Consider the following 22,165-nt stretch of genomic DNA (forward strand, 5'->3'; position numbering starts at 1 on the left):
AAAGAAGGCCGTTTTAGTAACACTCTTAATGTGTGACTCAAAGGAGAGAGTTGGGTGGAAGATAATACCCAGATTCTTTACTGATTCGCCTTGTGTAATTGTTTGGTTGTCAAATGTTAAGGTGGTATTATTAAATAAATGTCGGTGTTTAGCAGGACCGATAATCAGCATTTCCGTTTTCTTGGCGTTGAGTTGCAAGAAGTTAGCGGACATCCATTGTTTAATTTCATTAAGACACGCCTCCAGCTGACTACAATCCGGCGTGTTGGTCAGCTTTAGGGGCATGTAGAGTTGGGTGTCATCAGCATAACAATGAAAGCTAACACCGTATTTGCGTATGATGTCGCCTAGCGGCAGCATGTAAATACTAAAGAGTGCAGGGCCAAGAACCGAACCCTGAGGAACTCTGCACGTTACCTTAACATAGTCCGAGGTCACATTATTATGGGAGACGCATTGCATCCTGTCAGTAAGATAAGAGTTAAACCACGACAAAGATAAGTCTGACATACCAATACGTGTTTTGATACGCTCTAATAAAATATTATGATCGACGGTATCGAAAGCAGCGCTAAGATCAAGAAGCAGCAACATAGATGACGCATCAGAATCCATCGTTAGCAGTAGATCATTAGTCATTTTTGCGAGGGCTGTCTCCGTAGAGTGATTTGCCCTGAAACCGGATTGAAAAGGTTCACAGAGATTGTTAGACACTAAGTGTTCATTTAGCTGCTTGCGACAATTTTTTCGAGGATTTTCAAAATAAAGGGAAGGTGGGACACCGGTCGGTAGTTTACCATGAGGTCAGGATCAAGGTTAGGTCTTTTGAGTAGAGGATGAATAACCGCTTTCTTGAATGCTAGGGGAACAGTGCCAGAGGAAAGTGATAAGTTTATAATATTTAGCACTGATGGACCTAATAATACAAAAAGCTCCTTGATAAGTTTCCCAGGAAGTGGGTCAAGTAAACATGTTGTTTGTTTTATCCCACTTACACGCCGTATTATGTTCCTGGTTTGTATTTCTTTAGCGCTTAGCAATACTGCTGTTTGCTGGATGTGTTTAGCACAGCGTCTAAAAATTGTAGCTCATCCTCAGCATATTCAGACTAAAAAATACAGGGTTCTGGATCATCATTTGTCTTAAAGTAGTCTGTGTTGTCTCTCTTGAAGTCTGCCGTGACGAGCGTTGTTGTTGAAGAAAAAAGCCAACTGTCAAATGAATATGCCTTAAAAACAAGCAAAATATGTAAATATTACATGTGCTTGTTACCACATTAGATATATATTATCCTGAGTATAAAATGTTTATGGATGTTTTTAGCATAGTGTCTAAAAATTGTAGCTCATCCAGTGTTTCCCACAGGACAGGCATCTATTTGTGGTGGTGTGGTTGGGGGGTGGCAGCGGCGATGACCAAGAAGAACGCGGAGTTGGAATATAATTACAACATTTTATGTACATATTTATATACAGATTTGAACAATTAGTGATTCACTGAAATATATTTATTAATTGTGGTTCTTACAAAAAATATATCTTATAAAATATAAAAGCTAAAATGTCTCTTAAAGCTCTGCCCCTTTAATTAGTGAATACTAAATAATTTAACTTTAGCCTACTACTACAACCATATTATTTACCAGCAACATGAAGTGAAACAGAGGCAGAGGTGTCCTGCCACAGTCAGTCAACCTCCTCCTCCTCCTGCTGCTGCTGAACAGGTCGCACCTGTGGTCCGGACTGTAGGCCTACCTCCTCTCCAAGTCGAGCCCTTTTCGGCCGTTGAAAATATTTTTCTATACTCATCTGTGTGAAGGAGTGAACATCCAACATTAGAATTTATTACGAACGAGCAGAATCGCTCTATGTACAGTGCCGTCTAACCTTATGCGGCAGCAGCTCAACACATGCAGGGTTCAACGTTAAGGTTTTTTTCTACTTGCCCGACTTCTCAAATCTACTTGCCCCAATATTTTTACTTGTCCTGCCTAGGCTTTTTTCTGGCTGTGTAGTGCTCATGGCTTATATCTTACTAAAATTCTTCCCGTTGACTATTTACAACACTACACAGTATTTATTATTATTATCATCTATAATTACATTTAAATGGCATTGCATACATGTAAAATTAAATGCTATTTCACATTATTTGACCAGTAGCAGTTACACTCATCTGAACAGGTCAGCCACCTGTTTAAAGCCCGATCACAGTTGAAATCTTGAAATGAAGGGCCTTTAATGGCCAAAACATTAACCTGGACAACATTTTAACAGCTGGTTGGCTCAGATTTTATTCTTTTCATTGCATTCACATGCTGCAGTGGACAGTGGACAATTTAGCTTCAGTCCATGTGTGTTTATTGACAACAGGGTTATAACCTGGACACGTTAGCTCGTCGGTATGGTAACAGGTGACTGTTACTACGTGCGTCTGCCCCGGCCCACGAGTCAAACAGCGGCGGTGTTAATGAAGCAGCGTCAGGCTGCTCACCGTCAGTGAAACGCTCGGTGAAATCGCGGATTAACGTTAAATATATGACATGCCGCGAGCGATGCAGCTATAACCTATCTACCTATAACCTATATTACCCTCGTATTTTGATCCGGTCCGTCCGTCCGTCCCTCTTCTTCTTCTGGCCCACCAGGTGAATTAAGTGCTATTGGCAGAGTTACAATGCATAGTAGGCTACCGCCACCTACTGCACCGGAGTTGTAACTACAAGCTACATTCACAGAAAGTCCCATTGCTTTTATGAGCGGTCGAGCGAGTCAAAAGCTGAAAAATCCATTTGTGGCGGACGTAATTCTTTCGTGGCGGGCCGCCACAATTAAATGAATGTGTGGGAAACACTGTCATCCTTGGTATATTCACACTCAAAATATAGGGTTCTGCATCATCATTTGTCCCAAAGTAGTCTTTGTTGTCTCTCATGAAGTCTGCCGTGACTAGTAGTGTTGTTGTTGGAAAAAAAAACGAACTGTCAAATTAATATGACACCATATGCATAAAACAAGCAAAACATGTAAATATTACATGTGCCGGTTACCACGTTAGATATATGCTATCCTGAGTAGGTATGATGTTCGAAACCGGTTCTCCCGGTTGTTCGATAAGAAAAGAACCGATTCCACGGACTCGAATCCCTTTTTGAGAACCGGTTCCCGTTATCGAGGCCACTATAGTAAAGAAAAAGAGTTGGTTCTTTATTCGAATCCCTGGGAACGAATCCCGTCCCACAGGAAATGCCCTGTGGCACGTCCCAGGAAATGACGTAGCTCAGTCATTACGCGGCAGATACAGAAGCAGCAACAACAATGGACCGGAAAAAACGCCTCAAGGCATGGCTTCATTTTACAAAAAAAATACAACGAGGAAACGGCTATCCGCAATTATTGCCAGGCTTCGCTCTCATGTAAGGGGGGGGGGGGAAGTACAACAAGCATGATGAAACATGTTCAGGCCGTACATAACCTGAAGGTTAGAGAAAGGTGTCGTGGAGAAGCAGCGACAGAGATGACGAAGCACGCCCCTCTTCCTCTGCTTCAACCTGCAGCGCCAATTCCAGTGATAGTGCTGGTGAGTAACTAACGTTAACTGTTGCCGGTTAATTTCCATATCTGCTCACTCGTAGCTTTTAGGCTAAAATAACGTTACTGCAGTAATGTTAGATAGACTAACGTTACCTAAGCATAGTCAGCGGCTAACGGTAACGTTAACCTTTTTGTATGTGTCTGATAACGTTAACATTATCTCATACCTGCCAACATTTGAAATCAGAAAAACCAAGTAGCCAGGGTCCAAGGGCCGCAGGCCCCGGTAGGTCCAGGACAAAGTCCTGGTGGGGGGTTCAGGGCTTCGCCCCCCGACGCAAAATGATTATTAGCATTCAGACAGGTTAAAATGTTGCTAAAACCATCACTTTTCTATCAGTCACAGTGACTTTTCAAAACAAAAATATTACAGCAAAAATCATATGGGTTGATTGACATGTTTATTCTGTAAGCTAACTTCAATAGTTTGAAATTATTTTGACAGTTAATGCCAGTTATCCTGTCAACCTTTCACAAGACTTCAATTTGTTAATTGAAAGTATAAACACTTTTTACAGTAAACAAATGGTAAAACAGTACTAAACAATTCCATTAAAAAAAAAATTGGTGTCATTAACTTTCTGTCCAAGCTTGTATAATCTACTGCCTTGTTCAATTGTAAAAAATATTCTGTGCCTAAAATTCACATTTCTATCACAATTATCATACTGTAAACATGGTAAGCTAACTTCATTAAAATTAATAGTCCTGTCAATAGCATGGAATTACAATTCAAATGTAGTTTTTTTGTAAGCCTTTCAAAAGAATTCAAAATATGAAAAATTAATGAAAATTAATGTAAGCCATCAGACACTTGAAAAGTGGCACATCACATCTCTAATGTAATCATTTGAACTTTTCAACAGAAATAGCACTGCAAAAATATTAAGGACATACTTCTGTATTTTGGTAGTTATGCTGTCAACATTTAACAAGATTTCTTCAACTTGGACTTGAAAGCATAAATAGTATAAACACTTTTAACAGTATAACAGTACTAAACAATTCCAATAGATAACATTGGTGTCATTACCTTTTTGTGGCTAAAATCCAAATTTATTCTATCAGATTGATCATACTGCAAAAATGATATGGTAACTTTATGATAAGTTTACTTGAAGTGGCATAAAACACTGAAAGTGATTGTTCCTATAACCCCTTTGTTTTAAATGTTTTATGCCACTTCAAGTTGTCAAAGACGTGCTGTGAAATACAGCCGACAGGATTGCGCACCAAACACGAAGCAAGGCCAAAGCGCATGCATGGTGCAGGAGAACAAAGGACTTCTTTCATTTAAGGTTTGTGATAAACCATCAAACTCATTCGTTAAAAGGACTCTATAGTAATATAAAGCGAGTTTTTCTGGACATTATCATGCAAGAAAAGTTTATTTTTGGGACCGCGATCACCGCGTAATGATTTTTAAAGGTTGCATTACAAACATTTAACTGTCCCATGTGATCAACCAGTGCGATTGGAAGTCCATGCTCAATTATTGCCTCCGTAAATAAAACTTCGGCATTTATCACATCCAAAGAATCTGTTTGGGCGACGAAAAACGTTGAAAGTTTTCCACTTGTATCGCTAGCAACGGCATTAGACTTGTTTTTTTGTCCCAACGTGGTCTTTTACATCGCTAATTCCTCCGTGTCCGATCGAAAAATCTTGTCTGCACAAGGTGCAATTCGCGTAGTTTTCACCCTTTTTTTTTTTAAATTAATGAAAAACCGTATTTTTTATCACTGCAACCGTAACCCGGAATAGGTTGATGAAAACCGTACGAATTACGGGAAAACCGGAGTAGTTGGCAGGTATGTTATCTTGTAGCCTACACCACTCCAGAGTTTGCAGGTCTGTCTAATAAACTAGTGCTTTCTTTCTTTCTTTAGTTTAATTCGTACATGAACACACTTACAGTGTAACACATCACAGTTTCATATCATTTCACTTTACATCATGTCCGAAACGGAGTAGGAAGAAGTAATGCTTATTTAATCCTACCCCTTTCCCACTTCAGAGCGTTTACAAATATTTAAATCATTTACTGACTTTTTTTTATAATAAAATAACATCTGTGAATTAGTATATACAACAGTTTTGTAATATGTAATTAATTAATTCAGTCATTATTAATATACTGAAATGAAGAATATCTTATTTTCAATAAGGTTGAAAGTATTTCTCATAATTCTTCTTTGTACTTTGCAAGCACTATTAATTTGAACAACCTCTTAAAGTGGATCATATCAGTACAATGTTTAACTTCATCATTTAATTCCACATACTAATGCTAAAGACTTAATAACAGACGCCCTAGTCTTCACATTCAGCTAATTTCCCCCCTAATTCTATGCTGTGTCTGTCCCTCATTTTCCCTCCAGGACAAGGACGTGCAGTCATTCCTGGAGGAGGCCACACTGATGGGCCCCAGAAGGATGTTCCAATAGCAGCAGAAGTGCACTTTTTGGAGAGCTGTATTATTTTCAGTTTTGTGCCCATAGGTCTGATTTTATTTAACACTATATTATTATTTATACACCTATAGTGATCACAGAGACAGGTTGTTTTTGTGTTACTGTATATATATATATTTTTTTCTGAAAAATCCCACTTAATATACTTTGGGTAACAGTCAATATTTATTTATTTTATTTTATTTTTTAGGGGGGTAACAACAGTCAATATTTATTTATTTACTTTATTGTATTCCTACTCAGTGGTCTAGTGGTTAGAGTGTCCGCCCTGAGATCGGTAGGTTGTGAGTTCAAACCTCAGCCGAGTCATACCAAAGACTATAAAAATGGGACCCATTACCTCCCTGCTTGGCACTCAGCATCAAGGGTTGGAATTGGGGGTTAAATCACCAAAAATGATTCCCGGGCGTGGCACCGCTGCTACCCACTGCTCCCCTCACCTCCAAGGGGGTGAACAAGGGGATGGGTCAAATGCAGAGGACAAATTTCACCACACCTAGTGTGTGTGTGACAATCATTGGTACTTTAACTTTAACTTTATAAAATAAAAGTGAGCTTTTGTTAAACCAAATAGTGTATTTTTTCCCATATACAACAACCTATCTGGATTCGATAAGAGAATCGATAAGGAATCGATAATGGGCTCGAACTCGATAATTTCTTATCAAACATTATCCCTAATCCTGAGTGTAAAATGTTGATGGATTGTTTGCTGACTTTTGCTAGCATTTATTTACGAGTTAGAATGCATAACAAATGTGTCCTTAGCCGCTTTTTGTGCTCACCAGACAGGTAAAGAAAGTGTTAAGTTACCCGAAATAAAAACAGCAAGTAAATGTATTTCAAGTATTTGTCGTTTATTTCATCTTATTCTGAGGATTATGGTCTGATTTCACTTTCATGAGGCCATCTTTAAAATGAATCATGCAAAAAACCCCACTCACAATCAGTCATCCTCCCCCTTTTTGTCACTATTGCTCCCATATCTGAAAAGAAAGAGTGAGTATTGTCCACTCTTGGCTGCACTTGATCCATGCATAGAGGTCAGTTTGGGGCTTTCCCAGGAGCCTTGTTATTGTCAAAGCAATGCTCTTCAAGGCACCTAACACTTATATATAAAAAAAAAAAAGAAAAGAAAAAGTTCTCAGAACATATTTTAGTCTGGGTTTAACAGAGTCTGGTGTTGAGGAAAAGTAATGAAAGTTCCTGAGAAGAGATTGTTTGGTTTGTGAAGAGAGCAAAAAAAACACAAAAAAGGAATAATTCATTGTAAGAATCATAAGGGGATTAAAAAACGTACCACGTTACTTTATAGTTCCATTGAAGCACCTCTTTGAAAGATAATTACAATAAGGATAAATGGCATAAAAGTGTGTATGTTCAGTCCTGCTCGGGCCTCAGAGGCCTTTGTTGAAGTACACGCTTTGTACGGCGTCGCCGTGCTTGGACAGGATGGCGTCACGGAGTTCCGGCTCTAGTTTGGACACGGCAATGGAGCTGGGAGGGGAGGAGAAGGAAGAGCAACGTGGTCAGGCTTTTATTTGGGTGTTGGAGAACATTTACCGTATTTTCCTGACTGTAACCCGCTACTTTCCCCCCACGCTTTGAACCCTGTAGCCCATACTTGCCAACCTTGAGACCTCCGATTTAAGGGAGGTGGGGGGAGGGGGGTGGGCGTGGCTAAAAGGGGAGGGGTATATTTACAGCTAGAATTCACCAAGTCAAGTATTTCATATATATATATATTAGAGATGTGTGGATAGGCAATTATTTCATCCGCAACCGCATCAGAAAGTCGTCAACCATCCGCAATCCACCCGATCTGACATTTGATCAGAACCGCATCCGCCCGCCATCCGCCCGCACCCGCCCGTTGTTATATATCTAATATAGACGATGCAAGGCATTAGTGAGGTTATAAAGCTTTTGCCTGTTAAAGAAAGGAGACTGATCCAATGCAGCACCGACATTCGCGTGCCACGCTGTCACGACCCAGACGCACACCAGTGCGCAATCATATGGGAGCCGCGCTGAGCGCACCTCCAAGCGCGTCTCGCTGCCGGCGACGGCCGGGTATATGTGCCCGACGCTCCAGCGCCATCCATTTTCAGGGCTAGTTGATTCGGCAGGTGGGTTGTTACACACTCCTTAGCGGGTTCCAACTTCCATGGCCACCGTCCTAGCTGCTGTCTATATCAACCAGGGTGAGCCCCACCCCTTTCGTGAGCGCACTGAGCGCGGAGTGACCCCTGTTACGCGCCCCCGGCAACAGGGGTGGCGGGCAGGTAAGCTGCGCGGGCGGAGCGCGCAGAGTGACCCCTGTTACGAGCCCCCGGCCACGGGGGTGGCGGGCAGGTAAGCTGCTTACCTGCTGCGCGTGACGCCGGCCGCGGCGAAGGCGGACGAGGCGGGGTGTCGGTGCGGTGGGCGCGGTGGTGACCCTGGACGTGCGTCGGGCCCTTCTCGCGGATCGCCTCAGCTACGGCTCCCGGTGGGGCCCTCTCGGGGGAAGGGGCCTCGGTCCCGGACCCCGGCGAGACGTCCCTTCTCCGCTCCGTAAAAGTGTCCATCTCTTTTTTTTTTTTTTCTTCTGTTGTGGCATATGCAGCAGGTGCCTGCTCGTTTTTCGTATGTGGGTAACAACATTTAACTATGTATATATATTTCCCAATTGGTTTAACTGCCACCCGCCTGAATCTATTTAAAATCTAATTTTTTTAAATAATTTGAACCACCCGACCCGACCCGCGGATAAAATCTAATTTTTTTAAATTTCATCCGCCCGTTGTGCCCGCAAACCGCGCATCTCTAATATATATATATATATATATATATATATATATATATATATGAAATACTTGACGTTCAGCGAATTCTAGATATATATATATTTATTATATTATATAATATATATATATATATATATATATATATATATAAAATAAATATTTGAATTTCAGTGTTCATTTATTTACACATATACACGCACATAACACTCATCTACTCATTGTTGAGTTAAGGGTTGAATTGTCCATCCTTGTTCTATTCTCTGTCACTATTTTTCGAACCATGCTGAACACCCTCTCTGATGATGCATTGATGTGTGGCACGCACAAAAGTACTTTCATCAAATGCACTAGATGGCAGTATTGTCCTGTTTAAGAGTGTCACAACATTGCTGTTTACGGCAGACGAACTGCTTTACGGTATACAAAAACGTGACTGCTGTTGTGTGTTGTTACCGCGCTGGGAGGACGTTAATGAAACTGCCTAACAATAAACCCACATAAGAAACCAAGAACTCGCCCTCCATCATTCTACAGTTATAACGTCATTGGGCAGGTACGCTTTTTTATATTGTGGAGGACCTGAGTCCGCCTGAATTTCGGGAGATTTTCGGGAGAAAATTTGTCCCGGGAGGTTTTCGGGAGAGGCGCTGAATTTCGGGAGTCTCCCGGAAAATCCGGGAGGGTTGGCAAGTATGCTGTAGCCTATATTTATTGATTTTTCTTCGCAAATGGCCATAATGTTTTGTATTCAATAAGGGTGTAACGGTACACAAAAATTTCGGTTCGGTACGTACCTCGGTTTAGAGGTCACGGTTCGGTTCATTTTCAGTACAGTAAGAAAACAACAAAATATACAATTTCTTGTTATTCATTTACCAAAATTTGTAAACAATGGCTTTATCCTTTTAACATTGCTTTAAAATAGCTCTGTGTGTGTGATGGATGTGAGCCACCACTAGGCTGATCAGTGCAACAGCAGGCAGTCATGAATGCTAAGCATAACAATAACATACATATACACACAGGGTCCATTGCCAGGGTTAATGCGGTCAACATATATAAAATAAAAACTAAATAAGATAAGGCTCAGAATTGGTTTATTAACAAAACTTTTCTACATATAAAGTGCAAAATTTCCACATATAAAGTACAACATTAAACTGCTTCAAGTTGTTGCTCGGATTAAATAAAATGACTAAACTTTCCTTCTACATACAAAAAGTGCAACATTAAACAGTTTCAAGTAGGGATGTCCGATAATGGCTTTTTTGCCGATATCCCGATATTGTCCTACTCTTAATTACCGATACCGATATATACAGTTGTGGAATTAGCACATTATTATGCCTAATTTGGACAACCAGGTATGGTGAAGATAAGGCCTTTAAAAAAAAAATATTAATAAAATAAAATAAGATAAATAAATTTAAAACATTTTCTTGAATAAAAAGAAAGTAAAACAATATAAAAACAGTTACATAGAAACTAGTAATGAATGAAAATGAGTCAAATTAAGTGTTAAAGGTTAGTACTATTAGTGGACCAGCAGCACGCACAATCATGTGTGCTTACGGACTGTATCCCTTGCAGACTGTATTGATATATAGGTAAAAGCCAGTAAATTAGAATATTTTGAAAAACTTGATTTATTTCAGTAATTGCATTCAAAAGGTGTAACTTGTACATTATATTTATTCATTGCACACAGACTGATGCATTCAAATGTTTATTTCATTTAATTTTGATGATTTGAAGTGGCAACAAATGAAAATCCAAAATTCCGTGTGTCACAAAATTAGAATATTACTTAAGGCTAATACAAAAAAGGGATTTTTAGAAATGTTGGCCAACTGAAAAGTATGAAAATGAAAAATATGAGCATGTACAATACTCAATACTTGGTTGGAGCTCCTTTTGCCTCAATTACTGCGTTAATGCGGCGTGGCATGGAGTCGATGAGTTTCTGGCACTGCTCAGGTGTTATGAGAGCCCAGGTTGCTCTGATAGTGGCCTTCAACTCTTCTGCGTTTTTGGGTCTGGCATTCTGCATCTTCCTTTTCACAATACCCCACAGATTTTCTATGGGGCTAAGGTCAGGGGAGTTGGCGGGCCAATTTAGAACAGAAATACCATGGTCCGTAAACCAGGCACGGGTAGATTTTGCGCTGTGTGCAGGCGCCAAGTCCTGTTGGAACTTGAAATCTCCATCTCCATAGAGCAGGTCAGCAGCAGGAAGCATGAAGTGCTCTAAAACTTGCTGGTAGACGGCTGCGTTGACCCTGGATCTCAGGAAACAGAGTGGACCGACACCAGCAGATGACATGGCACCCCAAACCATCACTGATGGTGGAAACTTTACACTAGACTTCAGGCAACGTGGATCCTGTGCCTCTCCTGTCTTCCTCCAGACTCTGGGACCTCGATTTCCAAAGGAAATGCAAAATTTGCTTTCGTCAGAAAACATGACTTTGGACCACTCAGCAGTAGTCCAGCTGGTGTCGGTCCACTCTGTTTCCTGAGATCCAGGGTCAACGCAGCCGTCTACCAGCAAGTTTTAGAGCACTTCATGCTTCCTGCTGCTGACCTGCTCTATGGAGTGGAGATGGAGATTTCAAGTTCCAACAGGACTTGGCGCCTGCACACAGCGCAAAATCTACCCGTGCCTGGTTTACGGACCATGGTATTTCTGTTCTAAATTGGCCCGCCAACTCCCCTGACCTTAGCCCCATAGAAAATCTGTGGGGTATTGTGAAAAGGAAGATGCAGAATGCCAGACCCAAAAACGCAGAAGAGTTGAAGGCCACTATCAGAGCAACCTGGGCTCTCATAACACCTGAGCAGTGCCAGAAACTCATCGACTCCATGCCACGCCGCATTAACGCAGTAATTGAGGCAAAAGGAGCTCCAACCAAGTATTGAGTATTGTACATGCTCATATTTTTCATTTTCATACTTTTCAGTTGGCCAACATTTCTAAAAATCCCTTTTTTGTATTAGCCTTAAGTAATATTCTAATTTTGTGACACACGGAATTTTGGATTTTCATTTGTTGCCACTTCAAATCATCAAAATTAAATGAAATAAACATTTGAATGCATCAGTCTGTGTGCAATGAATAAATATAATGTACAAGTTACACCTTTTGAATGCAATTACTGAAATAAATCAAGTTTTTCAAAATATTCTGATTTACTGGCTTTTACCTGTATAATGTAGGAACCACAATATTAATAACAGAAAGAAACAACCCTTTTGTGTGAATGGAGGAGAGAGGTTTTTTGGGTTGGTGCACTAATTGTAAGTGTATCTTGTGTTTTTTATGTTGATTTAATAAAAAGAAAAACCCGATACCGATAATTTAAAAAAAACGATACCGATAATTTCCGATATTACATTGTAAAGCATTTATCGGCCGATAATATATTATAATATTGACATCTCTAGTTTCAAGTCAACTCAGCCTCAGATGAATGAATGAATGGGTTATACTTGTATCGCGCTTTTCTACCTTCAAGGTACTCAAAGCGCTTTGACACTATTTCCACATTCACCCATTCACACACACATTCACACACTGATGGCGGGAGCTGCCATGCAAGGCGCTATCCAGCACCCATCAGGAGCAAGGGTGAAGTGTCTTGCCCAAGGACACAACGGACGTGAGTAGGATGGTAGAAGGTGGGGATTGAACCCCAGTAATTGATTAATTTGATTAAAAATCGTTACAAATAAGGATGATTCATTCAAAAATCACTTACATTGTATAGTTAGTCAAATATTTAAAAAAACAACCCAAAAAAAAAAAGTAGTTGGACGGGGTTGTGGGTGTATATTGTAGCGTCCCGGAAGAGTTAGTGCTGCAAGGGGTTCTGGGTATTTGTTCTGTTGTGTTTATGTTGTGTTACAGTGCGGATGTTCTCCCAAAATGTGTTTTATCATTCTTGTTTGGTGTGGGTTCACAGTGTGGCGCATATTTGTCACAGTGTTAAAGTTGTTTATACGGCCACCCTCAGTGTGACCTGTATGGCTGTTGACCAAGTATGCCTGGCATTCACTTGTGTGTGTGAAAAGCCGTAGATATGTGATTGGGCCGGCACGCAAAGGCAGTGCCTTTAAGGTTTATTGGCGCTCTGTACTTCTCCCTACGTCCGTGTACACAGCGCCGTTTTAAAAAGTCATAAATATTACTTTTTGAAACAGATACAGATAATTTCCGATACTACATTTTAAAGCATTTATCGGCTGATAATATCGGCAGTCCGATATTATCGTGTTATTGACAACCAAAATATAAAGTAATTGGTTACCATTTCTGTGGAAACAAAGAGCAGGCTGCCGGCACCATGAAGACCAAACTGTTGGGGAAAAAAAAGAAAAAAGAAAAAAGAAAAAAAAGGAGTTAAAAGTTGTGTTTATCCCTGAGACTTCCACAATAAAATCCTCTCATCACGCCAGATGTTGTACTTACAAGACGCCCACCATCATCACTTGAATGGGCCCGTGGAGATACGTGATTCTCTGTGAAAGGACAACAATGTTTTTATTGGGCCTTTCTCAGCAAGGCAGCAAAAAAAAAAAAAGGAAAAAAAAGGGGAGCTAACCTGCATGAATTTGTATTTTTCCAGCCTCTGCATAATGATGGGGAGGATGACTGCAAAACAGACACGAGCAAAGATAAATACAGCCATTAATAAGAAGTTTTTAAAATGTTCTATACATACTCATTCCTGGTGCAGCCATGGTGATCCTGGAGATGACCACCTGGGTGATGCCTTTCGCCGCCGCCTTCTACACGGGAGAGAATAACACGATAGAAGTAGTAAAAGCAGGACAAAAAATAACTAAATGCAAAAAAAAAAAAAAAAAAAAAAAAGGCCTCACTTTTGAGTGGCCGAGTTTGTTCCCATTTTCATCGGTGACAGCGATGCCGTTTAGGATTTCTCTGAAGAAAACAAGGACCAGAATTATCGCATTATTCCTTCATCCATATTCAAGTAACAACTTAAGTTATGGACAAGAATACAGCAAATATTTATTAAAAAGGACACACAGAGTGAAATAATATATTCACATGAATGTGTTTTTCAACCTTTTTTTGAGCCAGGGCACATTTTTGGCGTGGAAAAAATGTGGAGGCACACCACCAGTAGAAATCATTAAAAAACGAAACTAAGTTGACAGTAAAAAGTCGTTGTCGCAATTGTTGGATATGACTTTAAAGCATAACCAAGCATGCATCAATATAGATCTTGTCTCAAAGTAGGTGTACTGTCACCACCTGTCACATCACCCCGTGACTTATTTGGAGTTTTTTGCTGTTTTCCTGTGTGTAGTGTTTTAGTTCTTGTCTTGCGCTCCTATTTTGGTGGCTTTTTCTCTTTTTTTTGGTATTTTCCTGTAGCAGTTTCATGTCTTCCTTTGAGCGATATTTTCCTTTGTTTTAGCAATCAAGAATATTTCAGTTGTTTTTATCCTTCTTCGCGTGGACATTGTTGATTGTCATGTCAGGTTCGGAACCAAAACCAAACAAGAATGACAAACACATTCGGGAGAACATCTGCACCTTAACACAACATAAACACAACAGAACAAATACCCAGAATCCCATGCAGCCCTGACTCTTCCGGCTACATTATACACCCCTGCTACCACCAAACCCCGCCCCCACCCCAACCCTGCTCCCCCACACATCAACCCCCCCTCCGTGCGTTGGTTGATGTGGGCGGGGTTTGGTAGCAGGGGTATATGATGTAGCCCGGAAGAGTCAGGGCTGCATGGGGTTCTGGGTATTTGTTCTGTTGTGTTTATGTTGTGTTACGGTGCAGATGTTCTCCCGAAATGTGTTTGTCATTCTTGTTTGGTGTGGGTTCACAGTGTGGCGCATTATTAATAAGAGTGTTAAAGTTTATACCGCCACCGTCAGTGTAACCTGTGTGGTTGTTGACCAACTATGCCTTGCTGTCACTTGGGTGAGCAAGCAGAAGCCCCATAATACGTACAGCTGGGTGTAGTGGACACTAAATGCTGTACCTTCACGGAACGTGAATTTCGTAGTATGCTGGAAAAATTGGGAGGTTGACAAGTATGACGCTGTCAAGCGCCATTCATACAAAACTCGAAACCCTCGGTTTATACATAACACAAAGCAAAAAAAAAACCTTTGTATTCAGTGTCATTACATTTTAAATTTCAAAATAATTTTGTGGCTCCTATTGATTTCTTTGATTTGCGAAACTGGTTATAAATGGCTCTTTGACTGGTAAAGGTTGCCGACCCCTGGGCTAGTCTCTTACGTGAATGAGATAAATAATATTATTTGATATTTTACGGTAATGTGTTAATAATTTCACACATAAATCGCTCCTGAGTATAAGTCGCACCGGCCAAACTATGAAAAAAACTGCGATTTATAATCCGAAAAATACGGTAGCATCGACTCGATACGCTCTTGTACTTGGTATCATTACAGTGGATGTCAGGTGTAGATCCACCCATGGCGTTTGTTTACATTGTGACGCTGGTGAGCTATTGTATCCTCCTACGGTGTGTAGTGAAGCATGTTTAGCTATTCCTCGTCCTGCAGGGATGATACTTGTAAGAAACTTACTTTATTTGTCGCCATGGAGGCGAGGATTAGTCATTTAGAAGTAGCTAAAACACTGCTGACTGCAGATTGACTTTAGCTAGCTAGCCATGTCTTAAAGCACCTCTTCCTGAGGGCGTTTCAGTGTTATAACTTCACCTTTATCTTTACTTTTTAAGCCAAAATGCGTCCATTCTCCCTTTTCTGTCTACACACTGTGTCTGCTTGTAGGTACTCTGTGATTGTGCGCTGCCGAACATGCTCCTCTGCTCTTAAAACCAGCAATGTCACGACGCGTCGTCATGCCTGGTAACCAGTACTTTTCAAACAGAGTATAGTACCGTTTTTGATAGAGATGTCCGATAATGGCTTTTTTTGCCAATATCCGATATTGTCCAACTCTTAATTACCGATTCCGATATCAACCGATACATACAGTCGTGGAATTAACACATTATTATGCCTAATTTTGTTGTGATGCCCCGCTGGATGCATTAAACAATGTAACTTTACCATGAATTAATTAACGTGAATAAGTTGAAAAACTTATTCGGATGTTACCATTTACAGGCATGTGATTTGACCACAATGAAAAAGACTGAAAAAATTTCCGGGAGTCTGGGGGACAAAGGCCCCCTGAAGCTCCTGGTTTTTCACCAATTCAACATGCTAAAATGAACAAAGACAGCACCATTTGAAGAAAATATTTTAGTGTTTAAAGACATGAAAACATCATTAATAGAACATACCGTATTTTCCGCACTATAAGGCGCACCTAAAAACCACAAATTTTCTCAAAAGCTGACAGTGCGCCTTATAACCCGGTGCGCTTTATATATGGATTAATATTACGATTCATTTTCATAAAGTTTCGGTCTCGCAACTTCGGTAAACAGCCGCCATCTTTTTTCCCGGTAGAACAGGAAGCGCTTCTTCTTCTACGCAAGCAACCGCCAAGGTAAGCACCCGCCCCCATAGAACAGGAAGCGCTTCTTCTTCTACTGTAAGCAACCACCCGCCCGCGTAGAAGAAGAAAAAGCGCGCGGATATACCGTACGTTTCATTTCCTTTGTGTGTTTACATCTGTAAAGACCACAAAATGGCTCCTACCAAGTGACAGGGATCCGGTTCATGAAAAGACGCAATCTCTCCATCCGCACACGGATTACTATTTCACAGCAACTGATATTCCTGTGAACCGCACTGTGGATACAACGGGAGCACGTACGGTGAATATTCGCACCACAGGGAATGAGAAGTCATCCTTCACTGTGGTTCTAGCTTGCCATGCTAATGGCCAGAAACTTCCACCCATGGTGATATTCAAAAGGAAGACCTTGCCAAAAGAGACCTTTCCAGCCGGCGTCATCATAAAAGCTAACTCGAAGGGATGGATGAAGAAAAGATGAGCGAGTGGTTAAGGTAAGTTTAAGTTTACGCGAAGAGGCCGGGTGGCTTTTTTCAGCAGCTCCGTCCATGTTGATATACGATTCCATGACTGTTTTTTTGACATTCCTTTAGCGCAGTTAGATGCGGCTTACAACACGGGGCGGCTTATGGGTGGACAAAGTTTTGAAATATGCCGTTCATTGAAGGCGCGGCTTATAACCCAGGGCGCCTTATGGTGCGGAAAATACGGTACCTTGCTTCAAGTTGTTTCATATGTTTTTGGCGTTTCGCATGTCCTTCCAAAGCCTTGACACCTCGTGATCCATAGTCAATATTATCATGACACCACGTGCACAAAACCTTTCCGGGACGATCGATTTTCCGAATAAAATCACCGAACAAAGTCGTAACTTCCTTCTTCCCAACAGTATCAGTGATTTCCCAATTTCCATCCAGTCCCATCGAAACTGATTTTTGACACGTTTATCAATTTCTTTTACTCGTAAAGCGTCCTTTCTCTCGAGAACCGACATCGTTTACATACGGAAAATGGCGGTAGTAACCATTATGAATGATGACGTTATTAACGTCATCATTCATAACAGATGTCCTGATTGGTCGCAAGGAACATATCGACCAATCAACTACGGCGTAATATAAACTACGTCTCGAATCTTGATTTAGGGTCGGAAAAAAAAAACGGAAAAACGGGAGATAATTATTTTTTTTCCCCCCCGAGATTAAAAAAGACGGAATTCCGACTTTAGACGGAAAAATCACATGCCTGCATTTAGTGGTCAATTGTACGGAATATGTACTGTACTGTGCAATCTACTAATACAAGTTTCAATCAATCAATCAAAAACAAGGTTTTCCCAAAATAAGAGAACAACTTCAACTCAAGTTATGGGAAAAAGTGCCAACATGGCACTGCCATATTTATTACTGAAGTCACAAAGTGCATTATTTTTTTTAACATGCCTCAAAACAGCAGATTGGAATTTGGGACATGCTCTCCCTGACATAATCCTGATACCCACTACAACTATGGGAAATATTATACTTTGACTTTCACAAAGTGCATTATTTTTTATTATTTTTGAACATGCCTCAAAACAAGAGCTACAAAAACAATGAAGGCACACAGCTTCAGTCCAGAGCATACTAGAGCAGGGGTGCTCATTACGTCGATCGCGAGCTACCGGTCGATCGTGGAGGGTGTGTCAGTCGATCACCAGCCAGCCATTAATAAAATAGTCCTAAAAATGAGCGATCATAAATCTTCACTATGACGTCACTTTCGTCACTTGATTGACATTCACGGCACCCGAGGGTCTTCTGAGATGACGCTGGCTGCTGCCAGCTCATTAAAATTACCGACTGGAAGGCGAGAAACACTTTATTTCAACAGACTTTGGCGCCGTACCTGTCGTCAAAACTCCAAAGACCGACTGCACAGTTGCACAATAAAAGCGCTGCTTCATCCTGCCTGCGCTACCAAAATAAGAGTCTCAGAAAGCTGGCGTGCACAAGCTAGCAAGCTACGGAGTTTGCCGACAATGTATTTCTTGTAAAGTGTATACAAAGGAGTACGGAAGCTGGAGAAATAAGATGCCAAAAACCAACCACTTTCATGTGGTATTGGACAGAAAGGAGGACTTTTTTTCTCCTCCATTCGAAAATGCGGACCTTATCAGCACCACTGTCTGATTCCAATCAATGCAAGTCATCACAATCAGGTAATACACCAACTTATATTCTTGTCTTCATGAAAGAAAGGAATCTATATGTGTTAAACATGCTTGTATTATCTTTAACCACCTTTAACTTATTACCAATATTAACTATAAGTGTTAAACATGCTTGTATTATCTTCAAACACCTTTAACTTGTTAACAATATTAACTATGTGTTAAACATTCTTGTATTATCATTAAACACCTTTAATTTATTAACAATATTAACTATATGTGTTAAACATGCTTGCATTATCACTAAACATCTTTAACTTGTTAACAATATTAACTATATGTGTTAAACATGTTTGCATTATCATTAAACACCTTTAACTTATTAACAATATTAACTATATGTATTAAACATACTTGTATTTTCATTAAACACCTTTAATTTATCAACAATATTAACTATATGTGCTAAACATGTTTGTATTATCTTTAAACACCTTTAACTTATTAACAATATTAACTATATGTGTTAAACATGCTTGTATTATCATTAAACACCTTTAACTTAACAAAAACATATATTTCATAAATAAGTAAATATAAATTATATATATGAATGAGGTACATCCCCACGACTTGATCAATTGAGGGGGGGTGTATATTGTAGCGTCCCGGAAGAGTTAGTGCTGCAAGGGTTTATGGGTATTTGTTCTGTTGTGTTTATGTTGTGTTACAGTGTGGATGTTCTCCCGAAATGTGTTTGTCATTCTTGTTTGGTGTGGGTTCACAGTGTGGCGCATATTTGTAACAGTGTTAAAGTTGTTTATACGGCCACCCTCAGTGTGACCTGTATGGCTGTTGACCAAGTATGCCTTCCATTCACTTGTGTGTGTAAAAGCCGCATATATTATGTGACTGGGCCGGCACGCTGTTTGTATGGAGGAAAAGCGGACGTGACGACAGGTTGTAGAGGACGCTAAAGGCAGTGCCTTTAAGGCACGCCCCCAATAATGTTGTCCGGGTGGAAATCGGGAGAATGGTTACTCCGGGAGATTTTCGGGAGGGGCGCTGAAATTCGGGAGTCTCCCGGGAAAATCGGGAGGTTGAAACAGATACTGATAATTTCCGATATTACATTTTAAAGCATTTTTGATTCATTAGTACCGGTATATCGTACCGTAAAACCCTAATTTCTACACACAATTGCTTTGCTTTGCATGTCCAATCATGCAAATTGGATACATTGCAGTTCTGTGAGTAACACTGCTTGTTCAGCTTTGAGCATCTTCAGTGCACACAATGAAATATGATGCCAATGTCGTGGAGTGGGACTCACTGTTGCCTCATCATGGGAATGTTGACACAGTTGGCCGCTGCCACGGCCACGAAAGGGACCCATCGTGCGACCAGAGGGGGCGCTCTCTGCGGGAGGGAGCAAAACATTGGCGCGATGTAAAGATAATTGATGAAGGCCGCACAGTGGCAGGCTTGAAGCGAGTGACGGTACCTTCGTGTAGAGGTTGAGCCCGACCGCCGTAGCCAAAGCCGTGCTGGTGGCCGTGACGTAGGCCACGCCGATCTGCCTGAGACGCACAACAAACGCATTTCAGCACGGTGATGATGACAGATGTGACGTAAGCGAGGCTCTTACTTCGGGGTGATGCTTGACGCGGCGTTGCGGTTGGTGTAGTTGACCAGCGCGTTGAAGGACTGATTGACCCACTGCCAAAACACCACCGCAGGGACCGTCCTGGAAAGACAAGACCATCCAAGACATGTCTGGCACAAGGTTTACTACCAAGTAGCATTTGTGTGAATGTGAGGTTTCATTTCTTTACTGTTTAAAAACATATAAAGCAGGGTTAACAAAACAAAAGGGGTCAAACTGTTTAATTGTTTTAGTTAGAGATGTCCGATAATGGCTTTTTTGCCGATATCCGATATTGTCCAACTCTTAATTACCGATTCCGATATCAACCGATACCGATATATACAGTCGTGGAATTAACACATTATTATGCCTAATTTTGTTGTGATGCCCCACTGGATGCATTAAACCAGGGGTGCTCACACTTTTTCTGCAGGCGAGCTACTTTTCAATTGATCAAGTCGTGGGGATCTACCTCATTCATATATATAATTTATATTTACTTATTTATGAAATATATGTTTTTGTTAACAAGTTAAAAGGTGTTTAATGATAATGCAAGCATGTTTAACACATATAGTTAATATTGTTAACAAGTTAAAGGTGTTTAAAGATAATGCAAGCATGTTTAACACATATAGTTAATATTGTTAATAAGTTAAAAGTGTTTAAAGATAATACAAGCATGTTTAACACATATAGTTAATATTGTTAACAAGTTAAAGGTGGTTAAAAATAATACAAGCATGTTTAACACAAATAGTTAATATTGTTAACAACTTAAAGGTGTTTAAAGATAATGCAAGCATGTTTAACACATAATTAATATTGTTAACATGTTAAAGGTGGTTAAAGATAATACAAGCATGTTTAACACATATAGATTCCTTTCTTTCATGAAGACAAGAATATAAGTTGGTGTATTACCTGATTCTGATGACTTGCATTGATTGGAATCAGACAGTGGTGATGATAACGTCCGCATTTTCGAATGGAGGAGAAAAAAAGTCCTCCTTTCTGTCCAATACCACATGAAAGTGGTTGGTTTTTGGCATCTTATTTGTCCAGCTTCCGTACTCCTTTGTATACACTTTACAAGAAATACATTGTCGGCAAACTCCGTAGCTTGCTAGCTTGTGCACGCCAGCTTTCTGAGACTCTTATTTTGGTAGCGCAGGCAGGATGAAGCAGAGCTTTTATTGTGCAACTGTGCAGTCGGTCTTTGGAGTTTTGACGACAGGTACGGCGCCAGAGTCTGTTGAAATAAAGTGTTTCTCGCCTTCCAGTCGGTCATTTAAATGAGCTGGCAGCAGCCAGCGTCATCTCAGAAGACCCTCGGGTGCCGTGAATGTCAATCAAGTGACGAAAGTGACGTCATAGTGAAGATTTATGATCGCTCATTTTTAGGACTATTTTTTTAATGCTTGGCTGGTGATCGACTGACACACCCTCCGAGATCGACCGGTAGATCGCGATCGACGTAATGAGCACCCCTGCATTAAACAATGTAACAAGGTTTTCAAAAATAAATCAACTCAAGTTATGGAAAAAAATGCAAACATGGCACTGCCATATTTATTATTGAAGTCACAAAGTGCATTATTTTTTTTAACATGCATCAAAACAGCAGCTTGGAATTTGGGACATGAGAGCATGAGGAGGTTGAGGTGGGGGATATGGGGTAGCGGGGGGGGGGGTATATATTGTAGGGTCCCGGAAGAGTTAGTGCTGCAAGGGGTTCTGGGTATTTGTTCTGTTGTGTTTATGCGGTGCGGATGTTCTCCCGAAATGTGTTTGTCTTTCTTGTTTGGTGTGGGTTCACAGTGTGGCGCATATTTGTAACAGTGTTAAACTTGTTTATACGGCCACCCTCAGTGTGACCTGTATGGCTGTTGACAAAGTATGCATTGCATTTACTTGAGTGTGTGAAAAGCCGTAGATATTATGTGATTGGGCCGGCACGCAAAGGCAGTACCTTTAAGGTTTATTGGCGCTCTGTAC

At 40.6% G+C, this 22,165-nt stretch overlaps 1 protein-coding gene across 2 annotated transcripts in view; it reads right to left on the minus strand.

Moving 5' to 3' along the window:
• Positions 1-6,903: 6,903 nt before the first annotated feature.
• The window catches only part of sfxn2 (sideroflexin 2), a 32,435-nt gene continuing 17,173 nt past the window's right edge, over positions 6,904-22,165 (minus strand). For both annotated transcript variants that reach the window (XM_061931768.1, XM_061931767.1), the window contains exons 4-12: positions 20,168-20,266; positions 20,024-20,099; positions 19,853-19,938; positions 13,738-13,798; positions 13,578-13,644; positions 13,458-13,507; positions 13,325-13,374; positions 13,164-13,211; positions 6,904-7,564 (exon numbers count right to left, since the gene is read on the minus strand). In XM_061931768.1, the coding sequence (XP_061787752.1) occupies positions 7,465-7,564; positions 13,164-13,211; positions 13,325-13,374; positions 13,458-13,507; positions 13,578-13,644; positions 13,738-13,798; positions 19,853-19,938; positions 20,024-20,099; positions 20,168-20,266 (637 nt within the window). In that variant the 3' untranslated portion in view covers positions 6,904-7,464. The remainder of the gene's footprint in view (positions 7,565-13,163; positions 13,212-13,324; positions 13,375-13,457; positions 13,508-13,577; positions 13,645-13,737; positions 13,799-19,852; positions 19,939-20,023; positions 20,100-20,167; positions 20,267-22,165) is intronic.

This window comes from Nerophis lumbriciformis, linkage group LG39 (assembly GCF_033978685.3).
Source record: "Nerophis lumbriciformis linkage group LG39, RoL_Nlum_v2.1, whole genome shotgun sequence".
NCBI lineage: Eukaryota > Metazoa > Chordata > Actinopteri > Syngnathiformes > Syngnathidae > Nerophis > Nerophis lumbriciformis.